The sequence below is a fragment of the Camelus dromedarius genome, chromosome 14, assembly GCF_036321535.1.
Source record: "Camelus dromedarius isolate mCamDro1 chromosome 14, mCamDro1.pat, whole genome shotgun sequence".
NCBI lineage: Eukaryota > Metazoa > Chordata > Mammalia > Artiodactyla > Camelidae > Camelus > Camelus dromedarius.
In genome coordinates, this window is record NC_087449.1 from 45770696 (window position 1) to 45788869 (window position 18174).

The 18174-nt window shown below is 41.1% G+C and overlaps 1 protein-coding gene across 4 annotated transcripts in view; it reads right to left on the minus strand.

Moving 5' to 3' along the window:
* The window catches only part of LOC105086954 (argonaute RISC component 1), a 35151-nt gene that overhangs the window by 6060 nt on the left and 10917 nt on the right, over window positions 1-18174 (minus strand). For 2 of the 4 annotated variants that reach the window (XM_031464726.2, XM_031464728.2), the window contains 10 exons: window positions 14793-14912; window positions 14289-14420; window positions 14026-14159; window positions 10761-10945; window positions 5273-5432; window positions 4998-5088; window positions 3713-3907; window positions 1449-1583; window positions 734-835; window positions 207-406 (listed from right to left, as the gene is read on the minus strand). In XM_031464726.2, coding sequence (XP_031320586.1) covers window positions 207-406; window positions 734-835; window positions 1449-1583; window positions 3713-3907; window positions 4998-5088; window positions 5273-5432; window positions 10761-10945; window positions 14026-14159; window positions 14289-14420; window positions 14793-14912 — 1454 coding nt within the window. The remainder of the gene's footprint in view (window positions 1-206; window positions 407-733; window positions 836-1448; window positions 1584-3712; window positions 3908-4997; window positions 5089-5272; window positions 5433-10760; window positions 10946-14025; window positions 14160-14288; window positions 14421-14792; window positions 14913-18174) is intronic. The other 2 variants (XM_031464727.2, XM_010977543.3) reach the window with 2 other exon arrangements.

The window sequence follows — 18174 nt, forward strand, 5'->3', positions numbered from 1 at the left end:
GGTGAACTGAGCTGCTACTAATCCCTCCCCCCACCCCTACAGTGCCAATTCCCATATTAACTTAAGAGAAAACCCCAACCCAGACTTGGGCAGACAAGCCCAAGGACACCAAATTGGACAACACTCATTTCCTCCTACCTAGGGAAAGTTGAGAGGGTCTGGTACCAGAGGCTGAAGCAAAAAGGAAGCCTGATCCCAGGCCTCACCTGTCATGCTCCTTGTCCACTAGGTGGTATCGTGCCCGGAAAGCCACCAAGCGAGCATAGTAGGCGGGTGCTGGGATTGAGACGGAGCGTGTGCATCGTACGTAAGTGTGGCACAGCTGGTACGTCAAGATCTGGAGCTCATCCGCTGTGAAACGGTTGTCATCCCAAAGGACATAGTAATGGGATGGTCGGCTGGTGCCCTGGGAAGATAGGAAGGTGAGCGGCCCCATGTTGGGCAGAGGGGATGGATGATGATAAGGAACAGGATCATTGTGAAGGGCACAGCTGTGTTGGAAGACCCACCCATGAACCAGGCAGACACAGTTACCTATGTCATAAAGCACTCATTTTATGGCAAACCTGACTAAGACATTCAAACTGCACTTCTGTTCAAGTGCACCAAGGTTTTAGTGAGAGAATAATCCTGATCTGAATGCCACTCGGTAATGACTGATACATTCTAGAGGTTGTGGGGATGATCAACTAATCTTTGACCCACCAGAAACCCGAGGACATAGCCCAGCTACCTGGATGCCTGCGTGGCTGCACAGATAGAAGTCAAACTCAAATGGGTGGGTGATGTTGGTGTCCACAGTGGTCCCAGCTGGGATGTTACCACTCTTCCCAATCTGTATAGAGACAAAGACAACCAAGATCCCAAGACCTGCCTGGCCCTAACTAGGGCCCCAACTCAATTCTAATCTGATTCCACCAGAACCCCAAGAGTAAAGTGGAAGTTGCTGTTCCCAGAGGGTACTACATCTTGAAATAATGGGCTTCTAAAGTCACACAGACCTGTGTTTAAGTGCTGCTTTCACCATTTCCTAGCTGTGTGACCTTATCAAGTCATTTAACCTTTCTGAGGTTAAACTGGAGATAATAACAGTACCTACCTCACAGGGCTGCTGTGAGGAAGACGCCTTGTACAGTGTCTGGCACATAGAAGAAGTTCAATAAATGGTAGTTCCCTTTCCCTTCTCTGGGAGCTGCTCTATATATAGGGTCTATAGGCCAGGGAGCTAGGAGGAGGGAGATGAAGTATAAGGGAAGGAGGGGAGAAGGAGGAAACAAAAGGAAGGCAGTGGTAGAGGAAAGGCCACAAGAGCTGGGGGAAAAAAGGGGCCAGGGACGATGGACAGGCGAAGGACTAATTTCCCAGATTTTATTTCAACAGTTTCTTCCATATTGAGAGAAGGGAGACAAGATGAGGGGTATAGGTGGCTTCCTCAATCCCTCACTCACTCGCTCATTCTTGTCAGCACAAAAAAGGCGGGTGTGATGGCGTTTCTGAACCACAATATAAGTGATCCCGGGCTGGTAGTCCTTTTCCAGTTTGATGCAGGCATCACGAATGGCCAGCAGCTCATAGTGGAGGATCTAGGCACAGGGTGAGGCAAAGAGACATACAGCTTCTCTTGAGTTCACACAACTTTCTGAACTAAGGGTTTGCCACTTGTAATAAGGCTTTTTGTTCAGTCTCCCTTAATAAGCTGATACCAACCATTAGAGACGATAAGACCCCTTCCTGCCCAAATCAGCCTTATATAGACATAGCTTGGAGATACTGTGGGCTCAGTTCCAGACCACTACAATAAAGTAAGTCACATGAATTTTTTGGTTTCCCAGTGCATACAAAAGCTATGTTTACAATATATTATAGTTTATTTAAAGTGTGCAACAGCATTATGTCTAAAAAACAATGTACATACCTTAATTTAAAAATACTTTATGGCTAAAAAATGCTAACCACCATCTGAGCCTTCATTGAGTCATAGTAATAATATCAAAGATCACTGATCACCATAATAAATATAGTAATAATAGAAGTTTGAAATATTGCGAGAACTACCAAAATGTGACAAAGAGACGTGAAGTGAGCAACTGCTGTTGAAAAAATGGTACTGATAAACTTGCTTGATGCAGGGTTGTCACAAACCTTCAATTTGTAAAAAATTCAGTATTTGCAAAGCACAGTAAAGTGAAGTACAATAAAAACAGGTATACCTGTACTCGGTTCACCTGATATTTTCCTATAAAGCCTTGGCTTGGAGGCTTAGCATCAGCAAAGAGAACTCACCTGGTTCCTCTGCATAATGAGACCTAACATCAAGACACAGAACGAAGGTTCACAGAGAAGTCACAATGCCCAAAGGTCAATTTCAGGATCAAGAGGAAAACGAGAGTTCCCCATGAGTTCTAAGAACACGTAGGTTTAGACCACCACAGTAGAGTAGACACATAGTTCAGGAATGGGTATAGAGGGAATAGATAAATTCAGTACTACAAAAAAAGCAGTAAAAAAAAAAAAAGCACAGGTGAAAAACCGCAAAAAGCCACAGGTGAAAAGCCATAGGCAGTAGTTGCATTGTGGCCTTGGATGTCAGATATAGGGAGTCAAAACTGTATGGCAGGAGTAAACAGAATTTGGAATCAATTAGAACTAGGTTTAAATCCAGGCTTTATGGAGTATATTACCTTGAGCAAGTTACTTAACCTCTTTAAGTCTCATTTTCTCCACATTTACTAAAGTTACTAGTAAGATCAGCCTCACAAAGCTGTTGTGAAGACTAAAACAAATAAGTAAAAGCATAAAAATCCTAGTAGGGGCTTAATAACTGCTGACTGCTTTGCTGAACAGCTTGAATTTTAACCCCAGGCCATGTGAAGCCACTAGACATTTCTGAACAGTGAAGTGATATGATAAATTTACCTGGTATTTTAGGAAACACTGGATGACTTGGAGAAAATTGAGCATAATGGTTAAGAGCATAAATCTTGGAATCGGACCAATTTGTCTGAATCCCAGTTCTACCACTTAGTACTAGCTTGGGTGACACTGAAGAAATCATTTAACATTTTCAAGCTTCAGTTTCCTCATGCATCAAATGGAGTAATAATAATTATTTCATAAGGCTACTGTAAGTATTAAAAAGAACACATGCAAAGTGCTTAGCACAGCTTATGCACAAACGAGGTACCCAGTAAATGGTAGTTACAGTACTGTTTATTAAACGGTACTCAAGGAGATCAGTTCAGTACACTAGTCTAAACAACAGAATATGAAGGCTGAACAGGGAGGAAGAATAGCAGGAACCTTGTAAAGCAAGATCAACAGCAGTGGTTCTCAAAGTGTGGCCTCCAGACCAGCAGCATCACCTGAGAACTTGTCAGAACTACAAATTCTAGGGCCCCATTCTAGACTCAATGAATCAGAAATTCTAAGGGTAGGGCCCTGCAGGCTATTTTAAAAAGCCCTCCAGAAAATTCTGATGGATGCTAAAGTTTGAGAACCACTGGTCTAAAGAATCAGTCTTCAACATGAACCAACTAGTAACTAGGTACTGAGGGTCTTCTATTATAAGAATGGTCTGTTGGTGATTGTACACACCACCTCTCAGTTGTATCTCTGTGATACAACTTAGCTTAGAAAAGGCAGCAGTATCCTCTGCTACCATTAGGCCCCACTGCCTCAATGTAAAGGTTTTCTAACCTACTGTGAGCCCTACCTGGGGGAGCTGGCCTTCAGGAACACCATCTCGGTAGAAAATGATGCGGGTAGGCTTGAAGCGGGTGGACTTGTAGAACTGGATAAGCAGCTCACGTACCATGTAGGATAAGTCTTCAATGATCTCCTGCCGTGGTCGCTGCACTCGCACAGTAGCACAGTAACGGCTGGGATGGGCATCCATACTGCCTACCACCTGATAATCAAAGAGGCAGGTTCAGCTCCCAGAACCTCCACCCTCCCAACACTGTCAGGCTGTGGGTTTGGGAAAGGCTTCTTAGCAAGAAAACTATGCAATCAAATGAGTAGGTTTCTGGATTCAAAGAGCCCTGGTTTCAATCTTTGTTCTGTCACACATGTGTAAGTTATGTAATCCGTCCAATCTTGTTCCTCTTCTCAAATGGAGACAGTAATACTACCTGCTTGCAGTGCTGTTGCAGCACAAATAAGGCATGGTGCACAGGGCCTAACCCACAGTACATACTTGGTAAGTTTGATTTCCCTGTCCCTTGTAGAGGGGTATGTGAAGATTTGGCACTACTAGCTCTAAGAGTGACTGCATACAAATATGTTTGTTTGATTTTTTTTTTTTTTCAATTCAACTGCTAACCCCAGGAACCATAGTGAGAAGTGTTCCTGTGAGTGGTGAGAATAACATCATTTCCTAAGGGGACGGTGGCCAGAGCCTAGGATGGATGCCCACAACGAAAACAGAGATAAGCATAGCATAGGGTCCCCCTGCATTCACTGAAATAAGCCCAGTCTGCTTAGAGAAATGTGAGGGTTGAGGAAAGAGAAGTGGAAAAAGAGACCTGGTCCCTTTAGTAATTCAGAAGCCCCTATGAGACAGGGGAACAGAAATCAGGAGACGGACTGGAGAGATATTTAATCTACTAGGTGGATTAGAGGTAGGAATGGGGACGAGTAAAGGACAATCCTAGCAACTAAGTAACTCCCTTAAGAGGGATTTTGAAGAAGGATATAGTTGTTCTCATATCCCAAAAGTGGACACAGAGAGAGGGAAACTGGAACACAAAGCAGAAGTGATGGAAACGAGACCAAGTCTCTAGCCAAAACCTACACCCTCACAGCTGTCTCTAAAAAGACGACACCATACAGAATTAGTTTTATTAAGATACCAAGGGAGTGGTTAATGGGGATGATCAGCTGAAATAAAAAGATCTCATGAAGGGTCAAGCATCAAAGCTGAAGGAAGGAAATCATGTGTAATGTTAGGAACTCAGAGCTAAGAGAACTTTATGAGGAAGTTGGAGAGTATCACTCACTGCTGTGATCGAAGGCTTTTTCCCATCCCCTGCCGGGGGGTGTGTAACATCTGCTCCCAGGAATATCACTGGCTGTTGAAAGACGGCAGAGCTAAGCAAGGGACAGAAAACAAATGGTGAGGAGTTGGGTCTTTTCTTCCTGGCACCATCCAGCACCCACTTTGGTTTTCTCTCCCTTTGTCTGATTCACTCTGCCCAGACAGGGTCCTCTCTTTTCATCAATCCCCAGTATAGTACCTTGTTTGACAAGGGCAAGTGGGCAATAGAGTTCATACCGCTGGTGTGGGACTAGGATGTTGTTAATGCCACCAAGTTTGACATTGATCTTCAGGCAGAGGTTGGACAGAGTCTGAGGTGAGGTCTTGACCACATTCTTCACTTGCACACACTGTGTAGCCATTCCCAACAGTGTATCTCCAACACGTTTCACTTCAGCTATGAGCAGGGAGAGAACTGATTAGTGCATTCAACAAATATTTACTGAATGCCTACTAGATGCCAGAAGTATACACGGTGCTAGGAAACACATGGTCACCAGAAACACACAGGGTCACTACTTTTCTAGTGCTTACTATCTAGTGACTAATTTTAAAAATCACGAAAAGTACAACAATGATAAATGCTACAAGAGAAAACCTCATGGTGCTTTAAGAGTATATAATGTGCGGTAATAACCTAGTCAGGAAAGGATTCTTGAGTAAGTACTGACTAAATTGAAATCTGAAGGTAGAAAAGAACTTAGAAGGGAAGGGGACTATGGGGGAGTATGGGAGACAGCATTCCAGGCAGAGGGAACAGCATGCAAAAACACACTCTGATAGGAGACAGCAACATATGTTTGAGAAACTGAAAGACCAAAGTAACTATGCAGGAGAGTAAATGAACCACGGTGTGAGAGAAAGAATGTGGTCATTAGATTGATCTAGGGAAGAAAGGAGGGTAACTTATACTAAGAAGATAGTTTTTAAGATGGAAATAAATAGATTCAAGAGATATTTAAGAGACTTGGAGACTATATACGGGAGTAAGGGAAAATAATTTTTATGGATAACTTATGAGTTTCTAGCTTTTGTAATTGAATAGATAGATCATAAGTTCTTTTTGAGACATCTTGAGTTTGAAGCGCTTTTTGGTCAACCCAGTGAGGATATCAACAAGGCAACTGAGTACAGTAGTTGGAAGTTCAAGAGCAGTGTAAAATAGAGATACAAATTTATGAGATACTTAGGTACAGGTAGTAACTGAAGACACGATCTTTGAAATCATCAAGGAAGAGAACAGAGTGAAAGAAAAAGAGGGCTTAGATTTGGATCTTGAAGAACTCACAATAATTGCAGAACAGGAAGATGAGTCTGCAAAGGACAAAAATTCAAAGAACTAAGAGGAAGATTAAGACAGTGTTTTATCACGAATGCCAAGGGAAGAAAGAGAGTGTTTCAAAAAGGAGCAAGTGTTCAACCAACTCAAATGCTGCTGAGATAGGAAAAATGAAGATCAGAAATGTCTTTTGGATTTAGTGACAGTAAGGCAAAAATTAATGTATAGAGGTAAAAACTATTTTGGTGCTATAAAGTACCAAGGAGGAGATATAGGATCAATGAAGGGTTTGATATATTTTTAATGGACAAGGCTTGAACATGTTTAAAAAGTTAAAGGGATCATTTCCATATCCAAGAGATAGTGGCAAACCAGTGTCTCTAAAGAGAACATTCAGAAAAGCCAGATAAAATATAAACATCTTTTTGAAGACAGCAGAGAGGTGCCAAGACAACAAGAAATGGAAGAGCTAACACTCCCGAGAGGGAGAAAATCTCACAGAGGTGAGCCACCTTCTGCAGCTGCCTTTACCCTGGGTACATCTGCTGACTCTAGGTGTGGGCAAGAGGCTGAGATTCCAGGCTTTGCACTAACAATGGAACCACTGCCAGGGGACACAGAAAGCAACAGAGTTTCTGGCAGAGACGGACTAGTTCTAAATGTGAAAGGTTAAAAAATAAAAGTAAAAAACCCCCCACAGACTAGTACCTTCATGACCTTGGGGTTTCTTAAACAGGCCTCAGAAAGTACTAGCCACAAGTGAAGAATATTGATAAATTGGACTAAATTAAAATTTAAAATTTCTGTTCAACAAAAGAACCTATTACAAAAATAAAAAGGCAAGCCAGGAGCAAAGAAGACATGTCTAATACACTAATATTAAATAAAATTTAATATTATAATACATTTTATTATATATTATATACATTATATCATATATATCACATATATATGATATTATATTATAAACCTAATATTAAATAAAAAAGGAATTATAAAGAACATCTATAAATCAATAAGAAAAAGATACTGAAGCCAACAAAAAAAGGAGAAGACCTGAGCAGGCACTTTTCAAAAGAGGCTAGTGAAACAGACAATAGAAGAATAAAAAGAGACTCAACTTTACCAATCATCAGAGAAATCAAAAGCACAGCAAGTCACTAAACATCCATAAGAATGGCTAAAATGAAAGGAAACAGTACCAAGTTTGGTAAGGATGTGGAGTATCCAGATCTCTGGTATGCTGGTGGAAGTATACATTCGTACACTTAAAAATCTCTCCTAGATAGATATCCAATAGAAATGGACATATATGTTCAAAGGACAGGTATAAACTAAAACTAAATAAACATGGATAAATCTCACAAACATCATGTTTAGTGAAAGAAGCCAGATGTTAAAAAAAAAAAGTACATAACATATGATTTCATTTATATAAAGTTCAGACAGTCAAAACTAATTTATGGTGTTAGAAGCCAGAATAATAGTGGTTGCCAGTGACGGAGAATTGTAGTGATTGGTATCCTGGGGTTGTGTTAATGTTTTACTATCAGAACTAGGTAGTAGTTACTCTGCTGTGACACTTTGTGAGAATTCACTGAACTGAACACATAAGATCTCTATATATACATCACACTTCAGCAAAAAATTTATATTAAAAAAAGATGATAGTATCAATTTAGTGGAGATGAAGGAGTTAAAAATACAAAGGACAGAAAGAAGTATGGTACCACATTAGAACTGGGCAAATGTGACACTGCTTTTCTGCAGTCTCAGGGCTACCACAGTGGACCTCGCTTTGACCATCATTTGGCCCCCAGGAAGGAAGGTGAAGGATTTTTTAGAAGAATCTTACTTCTCTTATCTGCAGACTTAATTCTAGGCAGATGGCCTCATTATCAAAGGAACAGCATGTAAGTGGAAGAAACCCAAGGTCCTAATCAAGGTATGAGACTAGAGAGAGGTGTAACATGACTGAGCTCAGGGAAGGGAAAATTCTCTGAGTAAGCACTGCCTTCCACAAGCATGCTGTGCTATACTCCCCAGGCAAGCCAAAACACTATATTCTCCCTTTATGAAGGGAACCAGAAACATGGATAATTATTCAAGGCAGTTCTCCTAAAAAGCATCCTTGTTTTCTCAACCTCAAAAGGGCCCTCAATTTAAGGCCTAAGAGAGACATGTATTGGAGGTCAGACAACTTCCCTCGGTAAGTACTGAGTATCACGTCAGAGGAAGGCTCTACCTTGGGTATATATGTGAAGAAGGAAGAAGGTTTCAGAGCAGAATCAGATCTACTCCATGCTCAAAACAATATCAAGCTAGGTAATAACTGATCAGCAGCCTGATAAGATTTCTAGAGGAATCCAGAAAGAGACAAGTTCATCTACTAGGTGAGATGACAAAAGAAAGCTTCCAGGAATAAGCACATTTAAACTAGGACTTGAAAGATGGAGAGAATTTTAAGGGCAAGGTAGAGGATAAGAATATTAGATTAGAATTAGGTATTCTAGGCAAAGGCAAATGATATTAGCAAAACCAGAGTCTGGAAAGCATAGACAAAGAATGAGCATCATTTCGGGTATCTACTACGTCACAGGCACTGTGTTAGATGCTGCTTTTTATGTAATTAATTATGAGGTTCAGAAAGGTTTGGTAATCTGCCTAAGCCAGTAAACTGGCATAGCCAGGATTAAAATCCAGTTCTATCTAACTCCAGAACAAATGATCTTTCCTGTATGTGTGGCAAAGGGAACAGTAGAAGATAGAGTTGAAAAGGTTAAACTAAGATCAGGGCCCTAAAAAACTTTTATTTTTGTGAATGTGGATCAATGAAGGTTTTGGGGGGAGTATAATCACAAAGTCTCATCCAGTAACCTATTCAAGAAAGATTTAAGGGGGGAGGGTATAGCTCAAGTGGCAGAGCACACGTTTAGCATGCATGAGGCCCTGGGTTCAATCCCCAGGGCCTCCTCTAAGAATAAATAAATAATAAATAAACCTAATTACCTCCCCCAACCAAAAAAAAAAAAATAATTAAAAAAAAAAAGACAGAACTAAGTTGAGAAGAGTGCGTGGAAAGCAGGGAATCATCTTAATATTGTTTTGTTTTTTTTTTAAAAACAGCATTAGTGGTAAAGCAAAGAGAAGACAGACCACCTCTAAAGTCTGGATGGAGGTACCCAGAAACAACTGTGATGCCAAATACTGAAGAGAGAAATAAAGAAAAGGGCTTATTGGTAGACAGAGAAGACAAACTACTAAAGAGATGGTTCACCAAAACACTTTACAATAGCAGAGACCACATCTACTTTATTCACCAAAGATCTAGCAGTGTTTTTTTTCACACATAATAAATGATCAATAAACTCTTGTAAGGTTAGGTCAAAGGGACAGATGGGAGCTGCAGAGAGGTCAAGGGGTGAATCAAGATTTTAATTATACATTATTACATATAATAACAATAGTTGATGACTGAAACAACAAATAGATGAGAATTTCACTAGAATAAAAACACAGAGAGAGCACAGTACAGAAATATGGAAAATACCAAGCATTTCTGGTAATGACAAAAACAATTAAGGAGAGACAGGGGAAAATATCAAAAAGTCAAGAGGAGAACTGAGAAAGGTCACTGGTGACCCTCTGCAGATGTTCAGGAGAATGGCAGAGCTAAGATAGATGAAAAAGGCTATGTGACTGGTCAGGAAGTGGGGTTAGAAAATGTAAAGAACGCATTCAAAAAGTTTGATGAAGAAAAACAAGAAGATAGGAAGACAAAAGCTAAAGGAGATGGCATGATTGTGGCCATGTGCTCTAGGACGGGGAATCTGAAGATGTTTGAGGGTTAAAGGGTACGACGTCCCAAAGGTAGCAGGATGGAACAGAAACAAGAGCACACATGGGTTGAGTAAGGTAAGAGGAAGGACACCTCTTCCTTTGAAGCAGGAGAGGTGGAGAGGGAGACAAGACTAAGAGAAAAGCAGTGAGTCAGAGATGTACATAGTCATTCTCATTCTTAAAAGAAAGGAAAAGACAGGGAAAACTTCAGAAAGTCCAAGTCATTCTCAGGTAATGGAACACCAACAGAACCACTATAAATTCTGTTTGAGTGTGCTGCACTCTGTCTTGACGGACAATGCACTCCTACGGATGGGAGTGTGAACTGACCCATCTCTGTATCTGGCCAAGCTTAGCCTGGCATAAAGACCAGCACACAGAAGATCCCAGTAAATGTTACTGGGAGGGAGTGTGAGCAGGTAAGCAGGACCTGGGATGACTAAATGGCTCATATAGGCTGATATTTCTCCTATAAGAGGAACACTGACATTAAGGAATAGCCCTGGCTAGAGCCAAGAATCCATATTGAGTCATCCCTAGGAGCTTCCAGGGAGCTACCCTAAGAAGAGACTTATCATCGTAATCACTGTCCCAAGAGAACTGTACCATACACTGGCGTCTTCCCTGGCAGGATGACGATAATGAGCTGCAGCCCTGAGTAGGTGTTCTTGAGATGCCGGAACATGGGCTCCACGCTGTCTGCCCCCTGCGCGTATTTGCAGAAGCAAGGTTGGCCCTGGATAGGCATTCCTGCATCCTTGGAAATCTTCCGCAGCTGGTCAGTGAAGTTCCTGTAGCACAAGTATGGTCATGACAGGGGGCAGTAAGTCCCATTTTAATATCTCTGACCAAAAGTCTCCATAGCGCTAGGCATCTAGCACTATGACACATTCTAAGATAATGAGACATCATCACATCTAATGTAAAAAACATATTTATAGTTGAGTAGGACAATAGAGAGCTTGCTAAGTGTTCAACGGTACAAGCAGAGAGCTGAGGGAGCCCAGAAAAGGGACCTGCAGGAATTCTCAAAGTCCTCCACCTTGTCCCACTCAAGCAGCTGGTTCCTATGCTCTAAGTGCACAGCAATAGGAAGGTGTCCAAATGGAAGGCCTCTTTGCTCAAATTAAAATAAATAAGGTTCCAACAGTGATCAGAGCACAGGAGATACTCAGTAAAAGTGAGCTCCCTCCTCTCCCATTGGTTCTTTGAAGCCTGAGAACAAATTATTAAACAAGCGTCTTCTTTTCGCTTTAGAGCTTTACCCTATGAAAGGAAGACAAAGTTGGAAAACTAGTACACATACAGTAGATTAAAAAAAAAATCAAGCTACATAAATATAATGACAGACTAAAAGGAGCAGCAGGAAATTTAATTTGTGAAAATCCTGCATTTAGATTAAAAGCAACAATGTATAAATAGAAAATAAAAGCAATTGTTTAGTGGATGTTATTACATAGCATATAAATACCAATATGATAGATTCAAAATCCTATGCAGTGTGAAAATAAGTTTTCTCACTTATTCAGTGAAAAAACACAAGATAAATACAATACTGTTGTGCAAAATTTTAAATCACTTACATACATATAGGCATATAAAACACATAAATTGGAGAGGAAGGTTATAGTAATTCATGACAGTGACTGCATCAGAAGGGAGGAATGGAACTAGGATGGAGGATATAAAGGAATCTTAAATTCACCTGTAACATTTTATTTACTTTTTTAAAAAGGATAAAATAAATATGACAATACTCTGGATGATGGATACACAGGTGTTTACCACATTATTCTTTTCAAAATGAAAAAAAAATCAAAATAAAAGCTAGAATAAAAAATACAATCTATTATTTCACATGAATAAGAGCCAGGGCTCTGATGGACTATAGTGTTTCCTCCATTTCTCTGCTTTGTATACAACTGCAACATGGCTACTAAAAAAGCCAACATGTTACTAGATTCCATTAATAAGTGGGTCTCTACTTCAAATAAAGTGTTATTTCCAATCCTCTATTACCAGGTCACACTTGGAATATTATGTCCAGTGCTGGGGGCTACAAAGTGTTGAAAGAAGTCTAGGATGGGGAAGGTCTTAAAATCCTGTCCTAAAAATGACACAGCTGAGATAACAGGGTCTGATTAGCCAAAATAAAAATTCTCAGGGTTGACCCTTTATTCATCCCCAATTACCAATTTCTCCACTTTCACCTTCATCTCTTCCCCTTCTGTCTCAATGGAAAGGATGACTCCTCCTATGTTCTGGATCCCATTCCCTCATATACATGTAGGAACTATCTCCACTTCCTTTCTCATTTCTCTGAGTTCTGTTTTCAGTCTGTGTTCACTGCGCATTCTCCCTGGACAATCTCATCCATTGCCATAGCCAAAAACTTTCAAATCTTAATCTTTAGCCCAGAACCATACATCCATCCAACTGGGTATCATTGACCCAAGTATACAAGTCACATTTTTATCTCCTGCTTCTAGGGATCATTACAAGAAGGGATTGTCTGATGAACTGACTCCTTCCAACACTGAGATTCTAGGTTTATCAATTTCTGTACCCAGAAATATCCAAAACAATGAACTGCTTCTCAAAAGAACTGGATAGGGGAAGGACGCGGGAATGAGAGAGAAGCACACTGAGAATTGAGCTACCAACAAGGTGACAAAAAGGCACAGAGCTGGGAGCCTTTCTAATATCGCTAAGGGCCAGCCCTCCAAAGCTTGGCCAAGGCTAAGGGCAGCCTGACCTAAATAGGGCTAAAATCTCATTTAAGAGAAACTCTAACTGTGATAGAGGTAGTTGTGTATCTGTGAGGGGAGAGGGGGTACCAGAGTCCCCACATTCATCAGGTGCTGCTGTAACTAATTCTTATGAAAACCCCAAGGCCAGCTGAACCCACCAGGGCACACATCTGTTTTACCCTCGCTACTGCCCAAAGTGGTCAGTTCTACCAACTTCCTCAGCCCCAGAGAGCACTGACCTTACTACAGATCCAGAGAGAAGGAGCCACCACTTCAGAAGACTGCAAGAATACTGAACTATACATTTTAAACAGGTAAATTTTGTGGTATTTGAAATATACCTCAATAAAACTGCTAAAAAAAAAAAAAAAACTGCAGTGATTTCCTCACTTACTCATTCAGTCACTCAAGAACATTGCTCCCCTAACTTGTTCCTTTAAACCATTTGGCTATATCACTTTCTTCTTTCTTCACTGTTGTCATCTACTCCCAGCCCTTCAGCCACAGTTGGTTCAGAGGCCCTTACAACGCTTGTTCACCTAATTCAGGTCACTTGGACCCAAATGAACAAATTCTGTGCACAGGAAAGGATAGCTCAAGAGTATCAGCTGAAGTTTTATTTCCAATTAAGAATATAAGATTTGAAACTGCAGATTTGATTTGATCGCAATCTGACACTTTCTTGATATGCAAACCTTGTACCAGTTACTTAACCTCTTTGAGCCCCAGTCTCCTTAAAATGGAAATACCACCACCTACTCACTGTGAAGATGAAATAAGAGAGCATAAAATTAGGTACAGTGTTGGCATAAACATTATAGTCATCACTACTACTGTTTACTACCATTGTTAATAATTATAACCATAAAATAATTCAGGTCTCCACTAGGAGATGCATGCTCTAAAATCATCTTCTCTGACACAGATATGGCTCCTTATCAAGACCCCTGACCACAGATGGACAGAAAAAAAGCAGGCAGAAGTTTGAGCCAGATAGCACAGAGGGGCAGAGTCAAGGGTCAGAAAGAGCAAGCTACTGATCAAATCTTGAGAGTAGAGGAAGTTAGGCAGCTCTAGAGTCCTTCCCATTCCCTTCCACCCATACACCCAACCCTCCTTACTTGAGCACCTCTTCTCGACACTGTTTTTGGGGTGCGAAGCAGGCGATGGCCCAGACTTTGATCTCAATCCCATTGTAGAACTGTTTCCCCCGCATGTCCCAGACACCCTGATTGGGTGTGGCAATGGCCCGGTTCTGGGGATAGGCAGAGGGGGCGCCCAGGTGAGCCTCAGTAAAGCCAGGTGGACAGGGGAGCAAAAGCTCCTCCTAGCTATATAACCCAACCTCCTCCCACATGCCCCAGAGATGTTGTCTGGCCCTGACCCTGCTCACCCGGCCGCCGTACTGCAAGATGGGCGCCGGCAGCACTCGCCCTGTCACCTCCGTCATGTCATCCTTCACCTTGATCCCAAATTCCTGGATGTAGGGATCTAGGTTGTAGCTAGCATTCTTCATCTGCAAGACAAAAAAAAGGGATTTCAGGGGAGCAGAAGCTTGGAAATACTGCTCAGCTTCCAGGTCCCAAGCAGACAGCTCTGAAGAGTAGCTGAGGCTGGCAAGCAATAGTCCTAAAAAGTGGGGTTGGGGGTGAGTGGAAGATGAAGTAAGAGGGAATGGACAACACAGGGACGTATTACAGGAGGGAAAAAGAGATAGGAAGGAAAGTAGCTACAGGGTCAAGAAACAACAGCAGTCCTATGGAGTCCCAGGCAACAAATCCAGGCTTGTGTTTTCCTAAGGGTCCTGCCAAGGCAGAAAAGCATCTATGCTACCAGGGACCCCAATGACTGAGCAACCACGCATACATTTCTCTACAGCCCCACTGACCAGACGGCTGATCTCCTCCTGTCTGTCTGGGGCCGACCTAGCTGTAGCCTTTATCATGGTCGAAGTCTGGTTGTCGGTCAGCTTCTTAATGCAGCGCTGCCCAGCCACAATGTTACAGACCTAAGGAAACGAGAAGAACAGGTAGCTCTGGCCTAAGTACAGTCCACCCTGTACCCAGAGCCCCACAGTTAGGGAAGAGATCTTGGCTGTCAGTCCTGGGAAGAAGACTACAAAATCCCTGTGCACAGACAAGTTAGAAAATATCCACGTGCAATACAAAGGGCAATATGGCCACTTTGTGATTGAGAACTAGGGATCCAGAGCCAGATCCAGGCTCAAGTTTCATGCATCGTTAAATGAGAACAGTAATAATCTCATAGGGCTGTTAGGAGACTAAATAAAGCACTTAACAAACCAAGTACAGTTCTGCAACATAGTAAATACTCAATAAGTTGTAGCATAAATTATTATTTACCAAAGGGCCCAAAATAGAGCTCTTCTGAATAGTGAAAAACTCTATATACACAAACTGGATTCCTAGACAGTAGGCAGCTCTCCAATGGTGGCAGGCAGTCAGTTATTGCTCCATACTGCAACACACCAGGAGAACGAACAATGGCTCTTAACTCTTGAGCCTCAGTCTACGGATAATCACTGAGCCCCTGGTCTACAGAAATCACTGTCTCTATTGGCTGACAGTGTCCTCCGTTGTTGTGAGGAATATCCTGCCACATGGTTCCTCTGTATTGCACCCAAAAGAACACAATGGAAATCAGAAAAAACTTTCTAGTGATACACAAGACTTTCATTGCCCAATATACTATATTCAGGAAGCTGTGAACAGAAAGCCTTTGGCAGGGCAGAGAGAGACAGTAGGTTTGGAAGACTTAGGTTTGAAGGCCAGCTTTGCCAATTCTAGATGATGTTACCTTGGACAGGAGTTTTAACCACTCTAAGACTCTGCTTCTTTAATTTCAGTCATGGGAAAAAAACACTAGCTTTCTACTAAAGCTGTTGTGAGGATTCAGATGAAATGTAAAACTTGCTCCCATAGGGCCAACACTGTAAGTTCTCTTCCTAATTTCCAGAGTTCATGTTGAATAGTGGTAGGGAAAACCACCAGGACAAGGTCAGCTGACCTTAAACTCTGTGTCTCAGAGAATACACAAGTTAGTCAATTCACTGAATGAAAACCCAGAATTGTTAAAATTTGTGAGGCTGTTCTTTTAAAGGCATCTTGGAGTTGTAGCATTCTTTACAAATGATTTCAACTACAGACTCAACACTAGAAAAAAGACTAAAGCAGGGATGTAGAGAAACTGGACCCCTTGTGCATTGCTGGTGGGAATGTAAAATGATACAGCTGCTGTGGAAAACAGTACGGTGATTCCTCAAAAAACTAAACACAGAAATACCATGTGATCCAGTAATTCCATTCTGGGTATAAACTTAGAATAAGTGAAAGCAGGGACTAGAATGAATATTTGTATACCTACATTCACAGTAGCATTATTAAAAATAGCTAGAAAGTGAAAGCAACCAAGTGTCTATCAATGAGTGAATGGATACACAAAATGTAGTATATACATACATTGAAATATTATTCAGCCTTAAAGAGGAAGGAAATTCTGCCATATGCTACAATATATCCTTGAAGACATTATGCTAAGTGATACAGGACAGTCAAAAAGGATCGTATATTGGGGGGAAGGTATAGCTCAGTAGTAAAGTGTGTGCTTAGCATGCATGAGGTCCTGGGTTCGATCCCCAGTACTTCCATTAAAAATATACAAATAAATCTAATTTTTTAAAAAAGGCTATATACCATATAATTCCATTTACATGAAATGTCCAGAACAGACAAATCCACAGAGACAGAAGTAGATCAGTGGTTAGTAGGTGGTGGTGGAAGGGTAGAAGGAATGGTAAGTGACTGTTAATGGGTATGGGCTTTTTTCTAGGGGTGATGAAGATGTTTTAGAATCAGATAATGGTAATGGTTGTGCAACTCTGTGAATATACTAAAACCCACTGAATTGTACATTTTAAGAGGGTAAATTTTATGGTATTTGAATTATATCTCAATAAAGCTATTCTTTAAAAAAAAACAAACCTGGCTACAATTGCCTATGTGATCTGACCTTGCACTTCTCTCTGAACTCATCTCCTACTACTCTTCTCCTCATACACTACATGCCAGCCACTACATCTCCTATCTCTCCCTAAGAAGATCCAAGCTCCCTGCTGCTTTAGAGCCTTTGTACTTGCTATTTACCTCTTGCCCAGAAGGCTCTTCTTCAAGTTGTTACAAGGTTGGTTCTACCTCATAATTTGGAACTCAGCTCAAATGTCTCCTTAAAAGACTTCTCTGACCATAATAGCTAAAGTGACTCTCTCATCCCCTCCACCCTATGCCTATTCCCTTAACCTGTTTTATTATTCTCATAACACTCACCACCATCTGAAATTATCTTATTTATCAATTTATTGTCTATCACCCCCTTCTAGATTGTAAGCTCCAAGATAGCAGGGACCTTGTCTGTCTTGTTAATCTCTATATTCTCAGCACCTAAAAGCATATGACATATAGCTGGAACACAATAAACATTTCTTAAATGAACAACAGTAAAAAATCAAAATATAAGTCATTATATTGAGGGGTGGGTATAGCTCAGTGGTAGAGTGCATGCTTAGCATGTATGAGGAACTGAGTTCAATTCACAGTACCTCCATTTAAAAAAAATAACTAAAAACCCCCCAAATTTTAAAAAATACAAGTCATTATATAAGTTATTTACCTTGGAAACTATGTTTAAAAAGAAGTAATGTTAATTTGCTAACAAATCTGAGGTTGCAGTAGATATTACCCACACCCTATCTACTTAGCTGGCATTGCCCCTGAAGACTTCTGCTTACACCTCAAAGAACATATTATCTTCATTCCACTTTCTGTGCATCAACAGCTATTAACTGAGTCAGAGTTCTTGGGTTTTGGGATCTCTTCTCCCTTCAGTCTAATTTCCTTTGGTGAGTTCTGAAATCCCAGAAGCTCACAGAAGGCTTAAACTTTGGTCCCAGCTATCTGACTCCTGCTGCTAAAACACAGTAAGATGATAACCAAGGCTAGTGCTTCTCCAACTTTTTCATATGAATCTTCTTTGGGTTCTGTTAAAAGATCCTGATTCAGCAGGTCCAGGTGGAACCTGAGATTTTGCATTTCAAACAAGCTTCCAGGTAATACCTATGCTGCTGGTCCACTGGCTACACTCTGAGCAGCACCGGACTAAACAACGAAGCATTCAGAGGTAGTTTTCTCATTATACATTTTGGCTAGTGTATACCAAACCAAATAGAGCCCAGTGGGTCTCCACTTGTATTCTAT